General features: G+C 43.8%; 2 protein-coding genes and 1 long non-coding RNA gene across 3 annotated transcripts; 1 reads left to right on the forward strand and 2 right to left on the reverse strand.

The window, feature by feature from the left end:
* Window positions 1-1,211: 1,211 nt before the first annotated feature.
* On the reverse strand, window positions 1,212-11,890 carry TRIM65 (tripartite motif containing 65). Its single transcript, XM_079966096.1, has 6 exons — window positions 11,159-11,890; window positions 8,583-8,678; window positions 7,951-8,184; window positions 5,967-6,132; window positions 4,503-4,583; window positions 1,212-2,576 (listed from the first exon to the last, which is right to left on the reverse strand). The coding sequence occupies exons 1-6, from the start codon at window positions 11,606-11,608 to the stop codon at window positions 1,915-1,917; spliced, it is 1,689 nt and encodes a 562-aa protein (XP_079822222.1). The 5' UTR covers window positions 11,609-11,890; the 3' UTR covers window positions 1,212-1,914.
* LOC307210454 lies at window positions 2,584-6,404 on the forward strand. Its single transcript, XR_013836021.1, has 2 exons — window positions 2,584-3,778; window positions 5,979-6,404. It is a non-coding gene; the product is annotated as an uncharacterized lncRNA (long non-coding RNA).
* A 3,430-nt stretch (window positions 11,891-15,320) lies between the features above and the next one.
* MRPL38 (mitochondrial ribosomal protein L38) lies at window positions 15,321-23,102 on the reverse strand. The gene is made up of 9 exons (XM_079966163.1): window positions 22,980-23,102; window positions 22,098-22,277; window positions 20,828-20,956; window positions 20,525-20,733; window positions 19,661-19,733; window positions 19,311-19,356; window positions 18,508-18,666; window positions 17,446-17,582; window positions 15,321-16,359 (listed from the first exon to the last, which is right to left on the reverse strand). The coding sequence occupies exons 1-9, from the start codon at window positions 23,044-23,046 to the stop codon at window positions 16,223-16,225; spliced, it is 1,137 nt and encodes a 378-aa protein (XP_079822289.1). The 5' UTR covers window positions 23,047-23,102; the 3' UTR covers window positions 15,321-16,222.
* Between the last annotated feature and the right edge of the window lie 599 nt (window positions 23,103-23,701).

Raw genomic sequence — 23,701 nt, forward strand, 5'->3', positions numbered from 1 at the left:
CGGTAAATAGGTACCGCTCCGGCAGGAAGGTAAATGGCATTTCCGTGCGCTGCTCTGGTTCACCAGAAGTGGCTTAATCATGCTGGCCACATGACCCAGAAGCTCCCTCGGCCAGTAAAGCAAGATGAGCGCCGCAACCCCAGAGTCGTTCACGACTGGACCTAATGGTCAGAGGTCCCTTTCCCTTTAATGAAAGGGAAGTACTGTGTTTCCCGTCTGCTGTCACAGGCAGCATACTTCCAAATACCAGTTTCTGGGAATCACAGGTGGGCAGTGTTGCACTCAAGTCCTGCTTGGATTCTTACCTCAGGCTTCTGATTGGCCACTGTGAGAACAGGTTGTTGGACAAGATGAGCCATTAGCCTGACTCAGCAGGCTGTTCTTCCATCCTTATTTCAGAGAACGGACGGTGATGGCCAGTAACAGTTTGGAAAACACAAATTCAGAGATGATAGGTCTATCGATGGCTATCGGTCACTGTGGAACTTTGAAGCCCAGTAGTCATATGCCTCTGATTTTATCCACCAAATCAGATTTTATCAGATGCACAGGAAATCCGAAGAGATTTTGTTTAACCAACCTTCAATTCAGCGAGTAAGATGGTACTTTTTTCCAAGCTGTGGAACGATGAGAAAAGCTCTTGGACTTGAGGGAATTAATCGGTACACAAAACAAAATAAAAAATAGGGGTCACTGAAAGTGTAAGGTAAAGGATCCCTGGATGGTTAAGTCCAGTCAAAGGCGATTATGGCGTTGCAGCACTCATCTCGATTCAGGGCAAGGGAGCCGGCGTTTGTTCACAGACAGTTTTCCGGGTCCTGTGGCCAGCATGACTAAACAGCTTCTGGTGCAGTGGGATACCGTGATGGAACCAGAGCGCACAGAAACGCTGTTTACCTTCCCGCTGCAGTGGTACCTATTTATCTACTTGCACTGGCATGCTTTTGAACTGCTATGTTGGCAGGAGCTGGGACAGAGGAATGGGAGCTCACCCCATCGCAGGGATTCGAACCACCAACCTTTTGATCAGCAAGACCAAGAGGTTCAGTAGTGTAGGATACCCAGTCCCTGGCAATTGTGAGCTTAAGGTCACCCTACTAAGAACCAGATCAGTTTTGTTTCTTGGATACTCTTCCCTGGGGTTATGACAATTTTCTAGCTCACAGCTAGAACAGGGAATTCTAATAAAAGAAGAAATTTATTTAGTAAGCTTATTTTTCCTTTTTGCTTAGAAAGCTTTATTTCTCAATAAAACTTTTTTTAAAAGGTGAACAATAAAACAGGAACCAACTTGGCAAGTTTTCATTCCCACCATAATCTGCTGATGAGAACGTGGCAACAAACACGTGAGCAGTTACGACATGTTGAGCCTGCACAGAGAAGTAAAATAGAACTCCTTCCATCATAATTTAAACTCACAACATAAAATAGTGCAACCTCTCTGAACCAAAGAGTTCAGTTTCCTTGTATGGAAAGCTATACATATGCAGTACATACACAGTGGAGAATGTAATGTTTCAAGGCAAGCCAACTCTGAAAATTAATATGTCCCAAGGAGAAGTTATCAGTCCCTACTGTGCCATTTAAATTTAATTTTTTTTTATAAAAAAAAATTAGTTCTGTCCACCTCCAGTCATCCCCCCGCCCCCTAATAATTGCGTAAGTAGGCTGAAATATTACAAACTTTGTTTACTCTGTTTTCCTGCTCCTCTTCATTTCCTGCTTAGCTTTTAATGAGATGAGATTACCAGGATGCACAGCACACTAAGCATTGAGTGGCCAGGACAGCCGGAGTTCAGTGCCCTAATCATCTTCCCCAAATTTTAATCCCTCTTGCACACTTGTCCCACCTTGAGATGAGAAATGGGGACTTGCATCTCTCTGGGGAAGATGAGTACAAAGTACCTTGAGACCTCAGGAGAGTTGCTCTCCTTGTTTCGGAGTGATCTCCTCAGATGGCAGTTCGTCCACTGTGGTGGCAGCAGCAGCAGCAGTAGCTGCTGCTTGCAAGACAGGAGGCACCCCATCAGTTTGAACTTTGCCCTGTGGCTTTTGGCAGAGGGTCACAGCTATGCCTTCGCAAAGCCAGAAGATTGGGAAAAGGGGCTCTGTGAAGATCGTGTTGAAAGTGTGGAGGAGTGTCATGTTGTCATCCACGCCATAAAAGGATAGCACTCCGTGGTTGCAATCCAACCACACCCCAATGAATTTGCACACGTGCTTTTTTATCTTAATGCACTCGGCGTTGTGCCAAGCCATATAGCAGTCTTCCTGGACGTGCAGACCCCAGGAGAGTTTATCCAGCCCAATGGTGAATGTGCGGCCAGCCCGCTTCTTCCTTGGGAACCTTCCATAAGCCACACCAATGATGACAGAGTGGCCAGATAACTTGACTTCCCAGTAGCAGCTGCCCTGGCTGAAGTTCTGGGCACACATGACTTGCCATGGCTCAAACCTCTGTGGGTCTTTTGGCCTCGACCCTGGAATACGTTGAGAGTGATGGCACTTCCGGTTCTCATCCGACAACTGCATGTATTGGTTAGCTGTGGTTGGATCAAAGGTCAAATTCTGCTGATCTGCAGGAGAGACAAAGGTATCAAAGTCAGGTGGGAGAAAAAACACCCAAGTGTCTTTAACTTGTTTTTAACTGGCTAATTCCTCTTCAGTTAGAGGAAAAAGGTCTCCAATCCCTAATATCAACATGCCATGGCTTTACTGAAGTGGCATTTTGGCAATTTCTTCTGTTGTTCTCTCCTAACAGAGCTAACCTATTGTCAACTCTGTTCTAAGAACAAAATACCAACTTTTTAGTATTGCAGGGCATTTAACCAAAGCAGCAAGGAGAAAGTATCAGTGCGCATTTGAGGAAGAGTGAAAGTTGGCTTTAGAGGCGTCAAATAAAAGCCAAGGGAAGTGGGTGCCTTCCATTTCCTTTGGAGCAAGATCTCTAGGATCGGCAGGCTCTGCTTTATTTAAACATCATTTTTTGCTCACAATGGCCTATGAGAAATCCCTGCTCATTGCCAGGGTGCCTATGAGGGGTGTCAGTTGTTGTCAGCAATGCAACATTCCCTTTGATCAGCCTTCTGCCTAAATAAGGTTAATGGAATAATTATTTCCCTCAGGGATGCAAACCAGAAGCCTGGGCAGGGAAAGTACACAGGCATTATGTGCAAGTATATACAAAAGATTGTACCTTGTCCATTGGCTCTGGTCCACAGATTTCTGAAAGGAGTTACTAACTGTTTGCGGTAGTTACTAGTCCTAAGTACTTTCTCTTTAATCCATGTTCCACCCGTGTCAGAAAACAGGAGCTGTTCCATTTACAGTCATACCTCGGGTTAAAGTCGCTTCAGGTTAAGCCTTTTTGGGTTGTGCTACGCGGCGACCCAGAAGTAACAGAGCGTGTTACTTCCAGGTTTCGCCGCTCACGCATGTGCAGATGCTCAAAATGATGTCATGAGCATGCGCGGAAGCGGCGAATCGTGACCCGTGCACACACAGATGCGTAGTCGCAGGTTGCGTTCGCTTCAGGATGTGAATGGGGCTCCAGAACGGATCCCATTCGCTTCCTTAGGTACCACTGTATTAGTTTAACAGATAAATTGTGTTCTTTGTGATTTAAGTGAACATCTGCTCCATAGCTTTCTGGTTTCCTGCTAATCTAAGCGCAAGAAGCTTCTCTTGAACAAGGAGGATCCTAGAGATCTTAACAGGGAACTCACCCAGCTGCCTCCAAAAGCAGTGTTGGGAAACTTGGTCACCGCCTCCTCCATAGGTATGTGGGAGACAGTGAGAATAAAATGCAGAACTTATAGGTCTCCATTGGCTGCTTCCAATATGGCTCCACAGTTTTGCAAAGCTTTTTGAACTCCTGGATCTGAAGGCACACCGGGGCCAACTTATGCTTCTTTTTTTAAAGGACTACTGATGTGGGCAGTTGCTTACTTGCATGAGCAGTGTAATATGGGAGTAGCAAACTTTTGCAATGTTGACTCCTTTGCATGAAAAACAAAAATCATGGACTGCCTTAAACAGTATAGGTGCTGTAATGGGAGCCAGCACAAAGAGCCCCACTAGCGCAGTCTGCCCTCCTCAATCAGCTCGGGGTAAGGGTGGGAGAACCCCCACAACAGTGCACAGGAGAGGAGAGATCATTCCAACAGGCAAGCAAAAATGCTTGCACTGACAAGTGATCTCCTCAGCGCTAGTTTGAATTCCACCCCATAAGTGGAAGGGAAGAGGAGCTACATTCTTGTATGACTTTGCAACTTCCATGCTATGCTGTTCATATGCATAGACTTGTTTATGCGAAAATTCCCCACGCGCCTCAGGTCAACCACCACCAGGAATATTATTATAACCAACAGAACGCACACACAAAGAAATAAATTTATGATCCTGACAGAGGACCCAAAGGAAGCAGCTCTGAATATATTTATGCACTTGTGACCCTACTAGCTTTTTTTAAGTAACTGCGTGCAGCCCAGAAAGTCGCTTACCTTTTAAAAAAGATATTCTTAACTCATTGTCTGGAAGGCACGGTCCGGCCCTTCTCACAATTACCTTTGGCTCTGGTGAGACTGCAGAGTGAGAGATAAGCAAGGAAAACTTTAAAGCAGGAAGGAAACTCATTTGCCTTAAAAACAACGATTTCAAAATGGTAGACAAGTCAAGACTCGGCAGTGGGTTGGGGGAGCCTTTTCGGGAGGGGTGAGGACAAGATACACAGGCAGCAAGGTTCAAAGCTGGCCTTTGGATATATTTTAAAATATCTCTCTTTAAAAAGAAGCAGCAGCAGCAGTGTACTTAAAGGCATCCCACAGTGTTATATTTTTCTTCATAATAACCAGACACTTAGGTGCTCCCAAGGAATCATCTCTCATGGTCTGAAAGAAGACAAAGCAGAAATACTCTCTCATGTATGATCAAATTATTAAAGTTTCTAAAATCACTTTTCTGTGTGCAGCAAGCTTTACAATTCTCATCCTAATGCATCACAAAAGACCACACTTGTGGACTGTTGTGTATGAGTTGTTTGGTGTCATGTAGGTGCAAAAGGAAGGGTTTTCTCCTTTGAAGGCAAGATTCCTTTGGAGGCAATCTGTTGGGGGGCTGCATGCCACTGGTGGGCAGGGCTGGAGCCAATGGTGGGCCCAAACCAATGATGAATGGGGTGCTCTCACTGCCACCCCCTTCCGCTCCCCGCCCTCCTTGGTATTGTGCTGCTCACCTTGCCCAGGCCCAAAATAAAGGGTTGCCTCAAAGTCAGGAGCTGAAATGAGTAGGTGAAATCCAGATAAAGGCCACATGTTCTGGCCCAGTTCAGAATTTCAGTTTGCAACAAGCTTCAGTTTGCCTTTTCATCCAAATGTGGGAAACTGTGGTTTGTGCAACTGCAGCTTGTTCTCAAACCAGGATCTGAAGACAGAATCAAAGAAAGGCTTTGAATCCTGATTTGAGAACAAAACCACAATTTCCTGCACTTTTTACAACTAGAAGCAGAAACTTCTAACCTCCTCCTCTTATGGTCAGAGAAGGCTGGGAAGTGGAGGAGGAAGCGAAATGAGCCTCAGGCTTGCTGTAGCTTGTCCTTGTAATGACAAACTGTGGTTTGTCATGATTACATCTGAACTGGATCCTACTTTCCTAGGAAAACATTTGGGAACAAAGGACTTTATAAGATTTAAAAGTCTCTCTGAGGAGGTCAAAGTTTTGTGGACCACTACAGAGAAAATTGGAGTAATTCTCGCAGTACAAATCTAATCTTTCTTTCAGAAAACTAAGCACTGTCATTGCCCTACTATTCCTCTTCAATATGGAAATCTATCAAAATAAATACTTTTCCCCACTTTACTGTAGCACTTAAACCTCCAGCTGCCTTTATTAGAAAGAAAACTGACCAACTGACTTTCCACAGGTGATCTTGAATTTTTCACCACTCCATAAAACAGCTGAATGGTTACCTTTTGTTTCAGTCATTGGTGGACTCAAGGAATTTGACTGAGCCTCTTGCAAAAGCCTGGAAACCTCATTGAAGAGTTCAGTAACAGCATCCACATTGCTGGCCAAATCAAACTCAACAGGTGGAATAACTTCTAAGTTGCCAAGAGGAGGAAGATGATGCAGTTCCTACAAGGAACAGGAAATGTAGGAATCACAAAGTTTGACTGTTGACGTACATGAATGGAGCTTAACTTCAGCTTATTTAAGTGAACTGGGTTGATCCTGGAATTCTTTAGTTTGGTACTCTACAATGGCCACTTACATATTGCCAAGCAGGAGGAAATGCATCGCCAAAGAAGGGAACAAACAAACACAAATTTGCATAAAATATGTTAATATATGCACATTTGGACAAAATTGCAATTCATTGAAATAAAAATAAATTGGGAAGACCTTAATAGTGTGACCTGTGTCCCTGCTCAGTTTGCTGTCCAGATGCAACTTCCAAGTCCCTGCCTCTCCCTTCATTGTGGTTCATTATCTCTTAACTGGACTTGGACCAGCCAGCCCTTCAAACAGAGGTAGCTATAAAGCAGGACACATGCTCCCCTCCCCACTTCTTCTCCTCCTCCTCTGCCTGCCTTAGTGGTCCCCATAGCACTTGCTCAGAAATCCAAATGCACCAAGAATACGTTGCTGGGTCCCTTTTGTGAAGCCACCTTGAGCACTATGTTGAAAAAAGAGTTTAAAATAAAAGCGAATAAAAGCAAGTGTGTTCATTATATATTGGAAGGCAGTGGTGTGCCAGGGCATTCTTGCCAATCTGAGACTGTTCAGTTTGTAAAAAAAATTCAAAACAGAAAGGAGGACAATGGCACAGCAGCTCTCTGATGAGAAAACCACACAATTCTCTGCTGTTGCTGCTGCTGCTGCATGCGCGAGTGTTTATCGGCTACAAAATGTTGCTGTGAGTAACCATTTGGGCAAAGCCATTTTGCTACAATAACCCCCTCTCACTGCATGACTTGCCTGTCTCTCTGTAGACCAAGGGCTCCATCAATGGAATTCCCACCCCCCCAGACAGTTCAACTTCAGACGTCCCCCCTCTGGCATGGTGGATGATTCACATTCAAAACTCTGCTCTGGAGTTGGCAGCCAAATTGTTTTTCAATTGTCTCAACTTGCTGACCATTAGGCCTAGCTAATCCTTTTTCTCCTCTCTCTGTCTCCTAGCTGAGAAGGCTAGAGAAGCGCTTATAATTATGAAGAGTCCCACAGAAAGGTCAAAGAGCCTACACTCTTTTCTCAGTTGCATGCTGTACACATGGCATGAAACATACCACTGCTTTCTTAGCTTACGATGCAGTGCAATGCTGGGGAAAAAAATCCCCACTTCACAGAAAACTTTTAAGGATAAGCATTTGTAGCCACACTGTTGTATGACAGGACCAGGGTCTGGGATTATCTTTGCACAGCATTCAAAGCGTATCACTGTTAAGAATTAAATAAACACAGAACTCCTGCATGCCTATGGTTGCCAAGGTTCAGAGGCTTAGTTATGATATTCAAGATACCTCCCAGTTAAGAGCTTGTCAGCTGCCAAGAATAGGGAGCAGAACAGGCAGCAACTCCCACTCTGTAATACTAAGCTATGGTTTATTTTAAGGGTGGGGAGCCTCTGGCTTGCTGGCCAAATTTGGCCCACCGGTTCTCCCCATTTTGCCTTCCACGACATTTTCCCGAACCATAGGTGTGGGGCACGTAGAGACTGAAGGGCGGGGAGTTCAATCCTGCTTGGTTTGGCTATGTAAGAACTCACTGGCACAGCCGATCCCTTCAGAAAGCAGGATTGAACTACTTGGAGTTCAGTCCTTCATGGTCACTATCTCTCATCCATGAACCAACTTTAACAAGTTGACAGGACCACCCACCTATTAAAGCTGTCCCCTGGGAGTAGGGATATAAAGATCTGGCCCAAATGCCATCAGTATACACATCACATACCTCCAGAAACGTCATATCATCAGTACAAGCGAGCAGCTCTTCTGCCTTCTCGTTGCGCTGGGTAAGCCCATCCAGTTGGCGCTTCAGCTGGTCCAAGTTCTCTTGCATTTTGCCAAGTGCAGCATCTTGCTCTCTTTCAATCTTCTCCACTGTCTTCCTCTGGCATTCCTTCAAGGCTTCCACAAGAGAAGCGAACTTCTGCACAACTCCAGATTTTAACTTCTCTGAGGAACCCTGGATGAAAAAGGAAGGGCAACAAAATACAGTTGTTTCCACTGTAGCTGCCTCTATTTCCCTTGCTGCTCTGCATTCTGTTGGGTACTAGGTGCCCCTCTTAATGGAAATAAGAAAATAAAATGTTGGGAGGCAGGCAAAAAGAGAGACTGTGATCCTTGACTGGCTAGCAGGGGCTGATGGGAGTTGTAATCCAGAACATCTGGAGGGCACCAGGTTGGCAAAGAATTCACTACAGGTCTGAGCTGTTAGGAAAGGGACACAAATGCAGAAGGCCCACTTGCTCATTCAGTAACTGGAGTTTTAGCCATGATGGGTACCAAATGGGGTCAATGGAGAGCAAGCACTTCCCATGGGAGGCACTTTTGTCATTATGATGCTCTCTGTGGATTCCTTACCTTGATGTTGTCTATCCGCTGCTCCAGTTTCTGAATTGCTTCTCTGATAGGCTCTGCCTCCTTTCGAGTTTTCTCCAGGGTTGCTCTTACGGACTCCTGCCAAAGAGTTCAAAATAATTTAACAGGCAAGCACTTCAATCTCACCTAGCCACACCCGGCCCCTGCATCTCACCTTCCCAAGAAGGGCGGCAGATTTCCCCAGATGAATCTTCCAAGATTCATTCATCCCTTTGGAAAGACTCCAGAGTTCTGTTAATATAACACCCTATTAGATTGAAGGTAATCAGTGTAGGCATCAAGGTAGCCAAGTTACAGGAAGTGGTAACTCACTGAGGATGTAAGAAGGGGCCATGATGTCCAGACTAATCCAAACCGTTACGTTTGTATTGAGCAGTGCTGAACTGCCTCACCACACGAAAGCCCATAGACTATGATTTGGGTCTAGCAATGTCTTCCAGTGTATATTCAAGCAAAGGATTCTTGCTTGGTATTGTTACAGCAAAGTCGTTATGCCCTAGCTAGCCTTAAAATGTTTCATATCTATACAGTGGTACCTTGGGTTACAGACACTTTAGGTTACAGACACTTCAGGTTACAGACTCCGCTAACCCAGAAATAGTACCTTGGGTTAAGAACTTTGCTTCAGGATGAGAACAGAAATCGTGTGGTAGCGGCGCGGCGGCAGCAGGAGGCCCCATTAGCTAAAGTGATGTCTCAGGTTAAGAACAGTTTCAGGTTAAGAACAGACCTCCAGAACGAATTAAGTTCTTAGCACAAGGAACCACTGTACGGCAAGTGATGCCTGCTTTATAACTTTCATGGCTTCTCCTACAGAAGTTGAGGAAATGTAGCTTGGTGGCAGCACCAAGAGTTAATGTCCGGCCATCCTTCATATGGAATGAATTAAATCTTAGGCTACAGTGGAGATAAAGGCCTTACTGCATCAAACCCATTATTATAAAGCATTTGGTATCTGAGAAGAGTCGTGAGTCAATCAGGCAGACATTCAGCAAGTGAAAATTTATCCACTGCAGCAAAGCTGAGATTAGAGCAATATACACAACCTAGGCTGTCTCTGCGTCACCAGTGGGCATAGCCGGGGGTGGGAGGCAGTTAAATCGAGTAAATAAATAAAAATACTTAACTAAAAGTAGAAATTGTAGAAGGATTTTGACTGGTTTTTCAAAAGAAAGTAATTTCTGAAGGCAGCCCTGTTTAGGGAAGTTTTTAATGTTTGATGCTTTATCATGTTTTTAATATTCTGTTGGGAGCCGCCCAGAGTGGCTGCGTAGACTCAGACATATGGGCGGGGTATAAATAATAAATTATTATTAATTAATCATCATCATCATTATTTAAAAACAACTGTTGTTGAGACATTTCATTCCAAATCTGAGACAGAGGATGATGACAGGTGAGTGTTCTGCCCCCAACAACATAAATCCTTTAAGAGTAAGGTGCGCACCACGACAACTACAATGTGCAGGGACATGTCCCACAATCCCAAGTAACTAATGCACCAGAGGGAATGCTTAATTTTAAAATGGGATGCCCGAAGGCTCCTTTGGCCAGCATGACACCCGTCCATCAACAGCCTGGTCCCGTGCAGGGTGAGAGATGCCCAAGATCGGCAGACGAAATTAATGGACTATGCAGAATTGGACAAAATGACAGGAAGGATCCGAAACCTGTGGGACCAGAGATTTACAGAAGATTGGAAGAAGTATATGAATCATTTGAAGAGCAACTGTAGTCAACAAATTACACTAGTAGGACTACAAGAAGTTTTGTAAGGAGAAATATACAAAGTGTTACAAAGTAGGAAAAGATAGAGATATTGGTTATGAGTTTGAAATGTAATAGGGAAGATAAGAAATGCATACTGAGAGATTAGATTGGAAAATTTTCAGACGGGATTGACGAAAGTCAAAAATTTGAATAAGATGTAAAAGTATGTTTAATTACTGTTGAAAATGATATGTTAAAAAAACTAATAAAATGTATATATATAGTACAGTGGTACCTTCGTTCTGGAGGTCTGTTCTTAACCTGAAACTGTTCTTAACCTGAAGCACCACTTTCGCTAATGTGGCCTCCTGCTGCTGCCGCGCCACTGGAGCACGATTTCTGTTCTCATCCTGAAGCAAAGTTCTTAACCTGAAGCACTATTTCTGGGTTAGTGGAGTCTGTAACCTGAAGCGTATGTAACCCGAGGTACCACTGCATATAAAAAAAGAGAGATGCCCAAGATCACAGGAGTTTGTTCTGTGTACATACAGTGGTACCTCAGGTTGCATACGCTTCAGGTTACAGACTCCGCTAACCCAGAAATAGTACCTTGGGTTAAGAACTTTGCTTCAGGATGAGAACAGAAATTGTGCTCCGGCGGCATGGCGGCAGCAGGAGGCCCCATTAGCTAAAGTGGTGCTTCAGGTTAAGATCAGTTTCAGGTTAAGAACGGACCTCTGGAACGAATTACCGGCAAGTTCTTAACCCGAGGTACCACTGTATATGTTATGTTGCCATGGCCCCAAGTGGCCGGCTCCGGAAATGCTTCTGCCCCGCTCCCTGCTTACTTCTTTGGCTTTCCGCTCGTCCTCGACGAGGGCCATGCCGTGCTGCTGGCACTCCTTGAGCGTGCACACGCAGCAGATGCCCCGCTTCTCCGTCTGGCAGTACAGCTGCAAGGGCCGGCCGTGCCTGGGGCACTTCCTTTCCCGAGCAGCGGCCGCCTGCTCCGTCCGGGAAGCCGGCCCGCCATCTTCCTGCTTGTGGAGCAGCTCCACCAGACTGTCGAGCAGGACGGTCTTGCTGAGCTCCGGCCTCTCCGGGAAGCTCTTTCGGCACGAGGGGCAAGTGTAGCCCGCGGCGGCGGGCCCTTTGCCCTCCTCTCCTTCCCAGTGGTCGCAGATGCACTTCTCGCAGAAGCTGTGCCCGCAGGGCACCGTCACCGGGGTGCTAAACGTATCCAGGCAAATGCAGCACGTCAGCTTCTCCTCCAGCCTCTGCGGGTCTGGGGAAGCCATGGCGCGCGGCAGAAGCGCCACTTACAAAGCCCAGAGGAAAAGAAAGTGAAACTCAGGGCCGCCAAAAAAAGGCTGAGGCTGCTGGAGATGGCTCAGGAGAAGGAAGGGCTGGGCCAAATCATCAGCCTCCAGGCTCTTAAAGAGGCAGGGAGAGTAAAGATGATTGGCATCTCCTTTCCATGCAAGAAAAGAGTTCTGAGTTTCTGGCTCCCTTGTCCCCGTGTGAAAGGCAACCTTTTCAAATACCACCTGCTCCTCTGACAGGACAGTGCTGGATATAAAGCTAAAGGGACCCCTGACCATTAGGTCCAGCCGTGACCGACTCTGGGGTTGCGGCGCTCATCTCGCTTTACTGGCCGAGGGAGCCGGCATACAGCTTCCGCCGCCGTTTACCTTCCCACCGGAGTGGTACCTATTTATCTACTTGCAGTTTGACGTGCTTTCAAACTGCTAGGTTGGCAGCAGCAGGGACCAAGCAACGGGAGCTCACCCCATCACGGGGATTCGAACTGCCAACGATCTGATCGGCAAGCCCTAGGCTCTGTGGTTTAACCCACCCACGTCCCATATGTATATGCTGTCCCATATGTATATGCTGGATATACATATAAACTAAACAAGCTATAGCTTAGGGCCCCACTCTCTTGGGGCCCCAATTTAAAAAAAAAAAAAAAAGTGGATGTACTTTGATAAAATACATACAGTGGTACCTCGGGTTACAGACGCTTTAGGTTACAGACTCTGCTAACCCAGAAATAGTACCTTGGGATAAGAACTTAGCTTCAGGATGAGAACAGAAATCGCACGGCGGCAGCGGGAGACCCCATTAGCTAAAGTGGTACCTCAGGTTAAGAACAGTTTCAGGTTAAGAAAGGCCCTCCAGAACGAATTAAGTTCTTAACCTGAGGTACCACTATATTTTGTTATGTGCAAAGGGCTTTAGATACCTATTAAGTCCATAAATTACCATATAGCATATATTCTACACAAAAACAGCGACAATTTGTTGCTGACAAAGGACAGGTGGACATATAAAGGGCCCCATTGCCTTCAGTAGCTTAGGGCCTCATCAAACCTAAATCCAGCCCTGAGACAGGAGATCTGATGATGAGCTTCTAGGTTCTTTGCAGGCTCAGTTGAAGGTGCAGCAAGATCTGTGCTCCATTTAGGCAAGTTTTTAATGTTTGATCATGTTTTTAGTATTCTCTCGGGAGCTGCCCCGAGTGGCTGGAGAAACCCAGCCAGATGGGCGGGTTTGACGGTCGTACAGAGCCCCTGGTCTTTTCACGGACTATTGACCTGTACACCACTACTTTATTCTTCTGCTGCCACCAATTTTGTGGGGGAAATCCCAGGGCTCCCCAGTACTTAGTCAGGTAGAGTTAACAATGAAGATTAAAGTTTATTTCAAACACAAACAAGTTTTAAAATATATTCGAAACGCTGTCACTCTATTCTCTCTCAGTCTTGTCCCTGCCTCTAACTCACTCTGACTCCTCTATCTCCCCTCCCAAAAGAACCAACCCAACTAACTCTCAAAACATCTGGGCTGAGCCTTAAAATCAGGTAGGCTCTGCCTCCAGGCTTTCTTAGTGGTCAACCTATTAACTCTTTCTCTCCCCCAATATAAATGTAACCCCAAAGAATGGGCAAATGCCACATCGGGGTATAAATAAATTATTATTATTATTATATAATTATTATTCCTGAGCCCCGCATCCCACAGCTTCACCCCTCTGCCAACAGAAAGAGAGGTTTTTGTCCAGACTGATCCTTGCCTGCTTCTGAAGTTTTTTTTCCCTTGTAGGCATTTTTTTAGGAAAAGCTCTAGATACATGTTTTTAATTGATGTGCTTTTCGTGATGGGTTTTAAAAACTTTTTTGCACTGTTATTCCATGTTATCTTAGCAAAGAAATTGATTAGCCTCTATTAGGTGGTGCACTCCAGGAAACCAGAATGGCTGTTAGGTTTCACATTTGTTATGATTTTTGTTGTTGTTGCTGTTATTGTTGTTATGTCCTGGTTTCCCCCTTTCCTGATTATGTTTTATTGTTGTCCTTCTTTATTTTGAAGTCTCTATGAAACTTGTGCTTCTCCTCTCATAACTGACAATATTTCTTTTTAATAAAAATTGCTATGAAATACTCCAGCATACACTCTTCCAACACAGGATAGTTGTCTTGAAAGACAAGAACTATTCAAGAGTGGCCAGACAGATAGATGCTGCTGAAAAGCTCACAGGGTATGATGGCAACAGTTATCCTCTGATATATGGCCTCTGATATATGGACATTTGATTTTTAGTTGTAGCACTACTGGTAGATCTATCCTCCATGAACAAGTCCATGAAGACTTATAAAAGCTATATAGACCAGTATCCATCACAAAACCTTGGAGCAATGAGTTCTACAATAATACACTGCATAAACACGCTACTGCCAATACATTCTGTTGGATGACTCTCTTGTATTCTAGTAATGAGCTTTATTCCTCTTTACTTTCTCAACAGTGGTCATGATTTTAGAAACCTCTAGCAAGTTCCCCCCAAAGTGATTTTCTAAATTACAAAAGCACAGTCTTAAATCTTCCACCTGTGAATTTCCCTCTGCAGTTAGTTTTAGTTGCCCTTTTCTACAGGATGCCCAGCTCTGTAGCAGGGCTGGCGAACCTTTGGCTCTCTAGGTGTTGGGACTCCATCAGTCCCAGCAAGAATGAATGTGATACAGTGGTAGTTCCGCATCCCTACTCTACAGGTTGCTCAGGAGGATAAGGCTATCAGTGGCTACTAGCCTCAATGGCTATGCTCTTATATTCTTGATATTACTTTTTAGGTAGAAGGAAAACAACCAGACTTTATGCCAAAACGCAGGACTGTATATTTGATACAGTACTTGTTTTATCCCAACCCCACCCTGATTTCTGCAACTGAATTTCCTGGCAGAGGCTCTTGAGAGCTGACACTTTCAGTAAGTTTTCCATTATGATCCAAAGCTTGCTTTTTTCCACACATACTTACACTGAATTTCTTTTCTAGGCTGTTCTGTTGCCAAAAGCCATAAGAAGAGAGTAATTTATTCCCCATTCTTCACAAGACACTTAGGGATTTTTCCCACCCTAAATAATTTTATTTTGCCTATAGACCTGTCCGCCCCATCTCAATACAGTATACGTTTATGAGCGTTAAATATGACTAAATAAAATAGGGGACTCAACTGTTTACGATCTCTCTAAACTCTGCTTTCCCAGATTTCCAAATTCTCTTCTTTAAAAACAAGCATGCAGCCCCGTATTTCTCTTCTTCAGTGTTGCTATTTATAACCTGCAGACGAGTAACTTGTGTAGTAAATGTTTTTTAAAAGATAGGGCACTCTTCAACTGTGGGCTTGCTATCGAAATGCTATGGAACTGTTCTGCAGGACAATATTTTGGAATAAGGAACATAAGCACACACTGGTTAATCCAAACCTTATCAGACTTGCAAATATACACAAAGGTAGGCAGTCATCCATGCAGGAATAAAAGGGTTCATGTTGTATATGGAAAGAAAAATGAGGAAATGAGATGATCCTGTGTTTCCCAGAAGGTAAAGAAATCACCTATGCAAAACAGGCTCTTCAAACCGATTTACCAGTATGTCTCAAGGTATCCAAATGAAGAAGAAAAAAAAGAAATAATTTTAATGGCAAAGCAAGGAACACACACATCTTGGTATTCATTTCATTTGGTTTAATTCCGACAAATCATTTAAACCATATAAACATATATCAACTAGCTCCACAGCCTGTTTCATACATTGCACAAAGCAGGCATTGCTTATGAAAGGTTCATGCCACCAACCAAAGGTTTCATTCCTTAAGGTGTCACAACACTGATGCCCTTCAGAAACATAAAAGGTATGATGCCTGCTTGACCTTAGAAATAACCTCCTCCAACTGATGGCCTCCTGATGTTTTGGACTGTAACTTCCAGCAACTCCAGTCCCAGCATGACTGTGCTGGATGGAAGTTGTATTCAAAACATCCAGAGGGCACTAGGTTGGGAAAGGCTGCTTGAAGTTATTGAAGCAGTTGATATATTAGATAGTTCCAAGAGACTGACGGCTCCCATCTGCTTCTCCCCAAATACAAGTATTTTTCAGCATGAATTTAAAAGAACGTTTATTCATACTTTAAAGACAGAACAAGGTCCAGCGTTTCAGTAACAACTCAATGCTTTGCAATATTTCAGGCATTATCTGATCCCATTCAGGTGAGGCTATTTTGCTGAAATGGCCCAGCAGTTGATGAGAGAGAAAGAAAACTGTTTTGCTTGGAACATCTGATGGAAGGCATCTGGCTCCTGAGAAAGTGAGGCAGAAACTCAGCTTCTGAATAGCCCTGGACACAGCTTGCCTGCTTCTTCATCACAAGGACAGAGTCTCCGAGATATAGAGAAGACAGATGCAAGTTGCACCTCTCTCTTCCAAGTGAATAAAAGTGATGATTCAAATCAAATCCAGCTGCCTCTTATATTTCCATTTTCCAATCAGAGACATGAACTGCTTGGGAGGGTTCTTTGTTGTACCATGGCTACTCAGTCCAGGGTCCCGTTGGCAAGCGGAGTATCAAGACATTTCAATATATGCCATAGGTAGGCTCATCACTGTCCCTGTATCTGTCCAGGTACCTCAGAGGCTGGAGGTGTGGAAACAACTTCTGCGGTGGATGATATTTAGGGGGACGCACAAAGTCAAACACAGGCTCCTTCATGTCTGCAAGGGGCAGATTGGAAGTTAGCACATCCTAACATCTACAAATTCCACAAGCACCAACCTGAAGCATCCTATCTGAAGGAGTGTCTTCACCCACATCATTCTACCAAGGGCCTTCTGGTGGTTCCCTCACTGCGAGAAGCCAAGTTACAGGGAACCAGGCAGAGGGCCTTCTCGGTAGTGGCGCCCTCCCTGTGGAATGCCCTCCCACCAGATGTCAAAGAGAACAACTACCAGACTTTTAGAAGACATCTGAAGGCAGCCCTGTTTAGAGAAGCTTTTAATGTTTGATGTATTACAGTATTTTAATATATTTTTTTAAGCCGCCCAGAGTGGCTGGGGAGGCCCAGGCAGATGGGCGGGGTATAAAGAATAAATTATTATTATTATTATTATTATTATTATTATTATTATTATCCTCCAGCTCAAAGACACCGATGATCTGCAATGGAAAATGGTGACTTTTGGCCCACTAACAGCACATGATTTCCTCGTGCTTTGGCCCTAATGATTTCTAGCTTTTCTGCTGCGGAAACCTGTACAAGAATGCAGTTGCCCTTCTTGCTAAATTGAAATCCAGCCCACCACATAGCACCAGTCCAGGTGTCCAAATACTGATGCTTTGTGGGCTTCAAACTGTTATGGGTCTGCAAGCTCCCCTGTCCCAGGCAGCTTTAAATGAAGTACTCTAGGTACTTCCCAACATGCTATTTCAATACTTGCTGTATGAACTGGGCTTTGTGGTAAGCAGCTTCCAAAACCTCATTGCTCCACAAGGATCCTGAAGTCCCTATCCAAATAATCACCTCTCCAAGCAGTTCAGAACAAGTCCCTCCCTTCTCTGGCTGGGAACTTGGGACACAGTGGGTGGGAGAAAAAGATTCCCAATTCTGTATACTTTTATCAAGTTCTGTTGCATTCTTCCCCAATTTTTTCAAGTTTTAAATTTAGCACGCACTCAGAAATATTTTGGTCTTACATAATTACTGGACATGTACTCCAGTCATAATTTTTTTATTACTAAAAAAAGAATGATTACTAATTTTATTTTTTAGTACTAAATTATATGTACGGTCCATTACTTACCGAGAAGGTGGTGAAAGACCCGTGTAACTGAATCATCCCACTGGCATTGGAAAAATGCCAGTCCTGCAGGTGTCATGTCACTCTGATGCTTCTTGTAGAAGTCAAACGTCTTGAATGTTCTCATCTGGAGACTGTGGCTGAAAAGATGAGAGGACAGAGATGCAATGGAACCCTTCTGCTGTTATTTCTAGCTACCTTCACTACCCTGTTCAAGCTGCCACCAGTTTCCTTCAGTAGAGTAAAACGGACACATAGAAGGGTAAATAATATTCTCTATCCATCAGGTAGCAATTGCTCCACCAAAGAAACCACTGAAATGGTAAGTCTGAAGGGCTTAGGGGGGTTTTCATTCCCCACACCGCCAGCCTTGAAAAAGGCCTATTTTTTTAGATTCCTTGGGTGAGAAAGCAGTTCAGAACTAGTTTAAACTTCTAATATAAATGTAGGAGATATTCCTTGGAAGGAGGGAGTTGCATCAAATTCACCCATGGCTACACTGTTTCTTGTTAGAGGGAAGGCTAGCTGTGTTTCTTGTTCCTTCCATTATCTCTAGCAATTAGTTTTCCATGCTCTTTTTCTTTCCAGAAAAATAAGGGGAAATTAGCTGCAGTCACAAAATTAAAAGACGCCTGCTTCTTGGGAGAAAAGCAAGAAAAATTATTTGTGTGATGTTTATTTGGATGGCAAGCAATGGTTTGGAAGGCAGACTATCACACAGAAGTTACAAACTCATGCAAGAGCAATTGCTACTCTTGACTTCATGCCCAATTGTTTACAATAGGTGAGGTTTCAGTGGGTACTACTTAATAGGTGGGTTTCAACTCTTAAAATCTTTTCCTGGACACATCGTTTTTACTCAATTGTCCCCATCCCCACCCTTTTCAACTTGAGCTGTGCCTTACTTTCTGGCTGTACTGTTATTTGACCTAATTTTTAAGTTTCACAATTCTTAGTTCATAATTCTACCTTCAGAAATAAGCCTGTGGCTTCTTTCGCAAAAGAAGCTGAAAGTTGGAAGCACCCAATGATTCCACCATAGTTGTGCAAAATGGGAAGAGTTACCATGGCACAGGCCGCTCATCTTCAGTGAAATCAATGGGATGGAGCTGCTTGAAGAGAAGGAAGACAAAGCGATGGTATCCAGTTCCTCTAGCGGGGAATGCAGGGAAGTAATGGCAAATCTCCTTGCCCATCTCCATTTTGTTTCCTGGAATGTTTGTCCTGTTGAGTTAAAATACGATTGTCAAGAGTGAGTTTGTCTGTATGGTATATCGAGTTCAAATGGCCATTACACATCTGAAGAGGTAAAGACTTGCCCTCGTTCTAAATCAAATTCCCTAAGGCTACCACAGTACAAGCAAAAGGGGTGGAAAGTGGCTCAATATATAAAAGCAAGGCTCCAGCTCAGTGGTCCTCAAACCATGCTCCATGGAAGCCTGGAGCATCTTGATGAGAAAAAACAGTAATGTTGAATGTTGGCTGGCCTCCTGCTATCAATCTACTCATACAGTGTACTGCCATAGTCAGAAGAGTATTCCAACGTGTGCTTTCAGTTTGCAGAAGGGCTGCACAGTCTCATTAGGGCACTACAATAAGAGTTTCTGCATCCTAGGACATGTCACAGAAACCTCCACAGCTCATGTAGGTGTGCAGGAACTTCACAGTAGAAAAGTCATTGTGAGAAGAAGGATCTTTGAAGGTAGAGAATCTGGTATGCTATAGACCTCTGCATTCATGCAACTGTCAGTTGCTGCATGGACTAGGAAAGTCTGCATGAAAGCAGTAGTGGAATATTGGGATTCAGCTCCAAATGTAACGTTGGTAACTGATGCCAGTGCAAAGATGGATTAGTAGCCAATACTCACACCAGCCAGTGGAGATACTCTGAATCGGCATCACGCAGGTGCCCATCTGTGTGTATAACATAAACATAATCTCAATTAAATTATCATTATTCATGTACAGTTATGTAATGCTTCTTTGTTGTGCTCTTTCTGGCTGCACAAATGATTCTTTTCCTTTGTCCTAGCTTGGCCAAGCTTTAAAAGCTCCAGATCACTCAGCACCTTTAATTTTTTACCATACCACTGGCAACTCCTTCATAATCTTTTGCAACCAGGATTTCTGCTGTTACTGCAGAACCTGCACATTAACTAGTAGCCTCTCAGAAAAATAAAATCTGGGCCATTCCTAGGGCGAGGAAACCTTTACTCACCTAGGTTGGTGAGCAGCAGAGTCCATAAGGATCCTTCATCCGCTTCAAATGAGACTCTGGGAGGGTTAAAAGCCTAAACAGAAAAATACAGCAATGATTACAAAGTAGCCAAGACTTTTGCCTACGCTCCCAAATATGATTAGTTTAAATTTCACCCCATCTTTTGTTTGCCAGCTTCTATCAGTCCAGCCAGATCTAGACAATTCACACTAGTTACAATTATTATCTTTGCAGAAAGATCATAAAAACGGACATGCTTTAATATCAAACTAATAACTGACAAAAGCGGAGAACAAGAGACTTTTGAAAAAATATTTAAAAATAGCCTGAAGATCAGGATTTGCTACTGGCATACAGGATTTGCTACACAGATACTACACACTGAAGCGACTTCAGGGGTCTTACCAAAAAGGGATATAGGAAAACATCCTCTTTTCCAGAAGGAAGAGGGGAAAATGGCATATAATATATAGCTTTTTAAATAATCAAGAATGAATAAGGTAAAATTACATTCAATAGAGCCAGACAGAAGAGGACCAATACCACAAAGAATGCTAATTATCACCATGAGTCATGAAAATTCTGAAGTTAAAAATATGACTTGGTGTAAACAGACTCCCAGATTAGTTGCCTACATTAAGCGGGAAATTAAGTCTGATGAACACTGTACTTATAAATAAACATCACAACAATTAGACTAATGAAGCTGTTGGTATATGCCATTGAGTGGGTGGGGGAGAACAAAGCAGTTGGCAAAGTACTCAAGAGAATCTGTTTTCTCAAAATGTTTACTAGATGAGTTGTGGTTAAAAAAAAGAGAACAGGATATTCTTCCCCTCAAAGCTTATACATTTGGTACAATACCTCTGTGGGTGTCACCATATTCCCATGATAAACTGGCATAACATATTCATCATCCTGATTGTATTCCACCCTTAAAGGAACTTGGGGAACAAAGAAGGCATCATCAAACAAGTCCCGGTACAGTCCATAGTGTTCTGCCACTCGCTGCCTGTGGGATGGGCCAAAGGTTCTCTCCCATTCAGCTCTTACATCATCAAGGGGAATCAACACTGCAAACAGAAACACAGCACTGTGAAATACTGAGTGGAAAAGCTTTAGTGAAGAGAAAAGGAATAAATGAGGCGGGAGCTGTGACCAACATACATTTCTGGAGGCGGGATGCTCTTTCCAATTCCACTCGATTCTGTTTCATTATAGCTTTTCTCTCCTTAAGTGTTTTTTTCCATGGTGGCGGAGAATAAGGTAGCCCAATGTCGATCTTTGCCTCTTCATCTACAGTTTTTAGAAAAACAGAGAAAACATAAAGTAAGTCTCATGACATACTTTCTGCCTCTGGTTTCGCTAAGGGACAAACTATAAATGACTGGGAAATTGGGTGGCTCATGCCTTGCCTTATGGTGTTGCTTAATACTTGCAAAGCTTAAAAGTTACCTGATATCCCGAGGTAAGTAGAAAGTGTCCCCATTAAGACTTGGCACTTATTGAGCACCTCCAATCTGCAGCAGGACCCCAGTACACCCACATATGTGCATGTATAACTCTTTAAAATGAATGAAAAAAACCATTACTCAGGCTCACTACAAGGCTGTGTGTTTCCAGTTCAGTAGCTTTCCTTAGTGAACAGTATGGGCAGTTCTGTTTCTCTTTAAAGTTTAACAACAAAAGGTGAACAGTCACTTTTTATTGCCTTTTGTTACCTTTCTCCTGTGCTCCCACTCAATTGAATATAGTAGTACCTAGGGTCACAGACGCTTCAGGTTACAGATTCCGCTAACCCAGAAATAGTACCTTGGGTTAAGAACGTTGCTTCAGGATGAGAACAGAAATCGTGCAGCAGCGGCACGGCGGCAGCAGGAGGCCCCATTAGCTAAAGTGGTGGTTCAGGTTAAGAACAGTTTCAGGTTAAGAACGGACTTCCAGAATAAGTTAAGTTCTTAACCCGAGGTACCAATGTATAGGCATGTAATTTGCTCTCAATTCTATGCTCGTTTACTCAGGGATGAGGTCATAATATTTTCACTCCCACTCTTCAGTCAAAAAAGCTCCTAAAGCAGTTCACAAGATCAGTAGTAAGACAGTTTCTGCTCTCACACTCATCTAAAAGGAGGGAGAGGAAGGAGGCAAACAACAGGGTCAGGCACTGGTTTTTAAAAGTCACCATTCTTACAGTGACCACATGGGACTGAAACTGTTCAGACAGTCAAATGGAATGGCTGCTGCGAGGTGACAGTCTATCAGCAGAGACAATGTGATAGCCCTGCTTTACTTTTCTTCCTGTACTTGGCATTCAGGCACTTACCCCCCAAAAGCACACATAGGATTGAACTTTCCACATGAAGATAAACTATTCATACAAAAAGGAGAGGAGCAGAAGAAACTGGACTGAACTTTTCTGTCCTCCCTAATGTTGTACCTTGCTTTGGAGTGACATATCGCCTGTAGGTTTTCCACCACTGAGGTTTCTTTTGTGCTTTCTCTGCTTCCTTGAAGTAGCGAGTGAAGACACGGTACTTTTCTAGCACCTCCAATTTACTAACATCAATATCTTCATTAGGCATTGGCCCGAGAGGTACTCCCACTTTCCAGAGAACAGCTAAAATAAATTAGCAAAAAAAGTATAGAAGGTTTGGTCTACATTTTATTTGAACCTGTCCCATTCAAACAAAAGCAGAAGTAATGGGTGTGGGGAGAGAAGAAACACTAGTAAACACTGCAGACACAAAAGTGATGGCAATACGCAGACGTGTTTTATACTTAAAACACTTACAAAAACTTGTGTCCAATTGCATTTCCACCTTTCTGTTCCAACAGCAGATGGGGCGGAAACGAATGAATCAGACTTTGGGGCAGTAAACTATGTTTGAAGCTTCACTACTGAATGTGCAAAATGAGAGTGGCATACCACTTTTTGTGTTTCTTCATATATTTTCAAAGATGCAAAGAAGACTAAACTGATTTCTTGCCAAGTCAGAAAATGTGCTGCTTCCTCATAACATGAATATATTCCACAGCTATCCATCCTCTGAGCTCATAGAGGTTTGCATGGGAGTTGAATATTATATTGGCCATTCACGGCACAACACAACCATCAGATACAAAACTCAGACGTCCAAAAACATTTGCCCTCGGATTACTAAATTATCGGGGCTAGAGAGAACTTAAGCGTCTCGAGTCCATCAGTAGTGGAGGACAAGCTACCCTAAAAAAGAGCAGGCTAACGGCTTCCTGCCCCCGCTCCTCCGCCCCTCCCTCCATCATCCTCCTCCAGTGTGGAAAGGAGACAGCCGTCACTCACCAGAAGTACTAAAAGGCCTAGCATTCCGTAGTGCATGCAGCGCAGCGCTCAGGATGGGCGCCGCCATTTTGCGGACCACGGCGTCGCTCGACTGGAAAGCCCTCGCGGCGACGCGCAATCTGGATGACGTCACGCAGGAGCGGTTGTCTACGAGAATGCCTGCCTATTAGCTCTCAAAGAAACAAAGCCTTATTCATGCTCCTTGTGGCGCAGTCCAGGGTTTTTTTTTTATTATTTTATTTACTTTGCTGTCATCACTTGTGCTTATGATTATTTTGTGGAAAGCGAGGTGTTTCAAGGTTTGCCATGTGCGTGTAGAGGGCGCGCTTTCTCCCGGTTCCTGCTTTAAAGGGGCGGCAGCAGATAGTTTTAACGTCTACGGCCATACTACCCTGAACACGCCCGATCTCGTCTGATCTCGGAAGCTAAGCAGGGTCAGGCCTGGTTAGTACTTGGATGGGAGACCGCCTGGGAATACCGGGTGCTGTAGGCTTTTATTTTTTTATTTTTTCCTCTTTTGTTTTCAGGTAACCTTCTGTTTTTGTCTCAGATTTCATTGCAGGTTTCTTCTTCTTCTTTTGTTTTTTATTTTTAAAATTGCTTCTGCTCTCGGCACCCCATTTCAGCCTGGCTCCTACCCAGCTGCTTCCTTCCTTTTCCTATGAATTCCATACTTGGGCCACACTGTAGGCAGGTATGATCTGGGTTCTCCTGCCATGGTT

This window comes from Podarcis cretensis, assembly GCF_951804945.1.
Source record: "Podarcis cretensis genome assembly, chromosome: 2".
NCBI classification, from domain to species: Eukaryota; Metazoa; Chordata; class Lepidosauria; order Squamata; family Lacertidae; genus Podarcis; species Podarcis cretensis.

Excerpts from the sequence above, each read along its gene's own strand:
- TRIM65 (XM_079966096.1), bottom strand. The coding sequence starts at position 11,608 with ATGGCTTCCCCAGACCCGCAGAGGCTGGAGGAGAAGCTGACGTGCTGC. Across the intron at positions 8,679-11,158 it reads ACGAGCGGAAAGCCAAAGAA|GAGTCCGTAAGAGCAACCCT; the intron begins GTAAGCAGGGAG and ends ACTCTTTGGCAG. Across the intron at positions 2,577-4,502 it reads AAGAATATCTTTTTTAAAAG|ATCAGCAGAATTTGACCTTT; the intron begins GTAAGCGACTTT and ends TCTCTCCTGCAG.
- MRPL38 (XM_079966163.1), bottom strand. The coding sequence starts at position 23,046 with ATGGCGGCGCCCATCCTGAGCGCTGCGCTGCATGCACTACGGAATGCT. Across the intron at positions 19,734-20,524 it reads ATATGGTGACACCCACAGAG|GCTTTTAACCCTCCCAGAGT; the intron begins GTATTGTACCAA and ends TTTTCTGTTTAG. Across the intron at positions 16,360-17,445 it reads GGTCTTTCACCACCTTCTCG|ACATGAAGGAGCCTGTGTTT; the intron begins GTAAGTAATGGA and ends TGCCCCTTGCAG.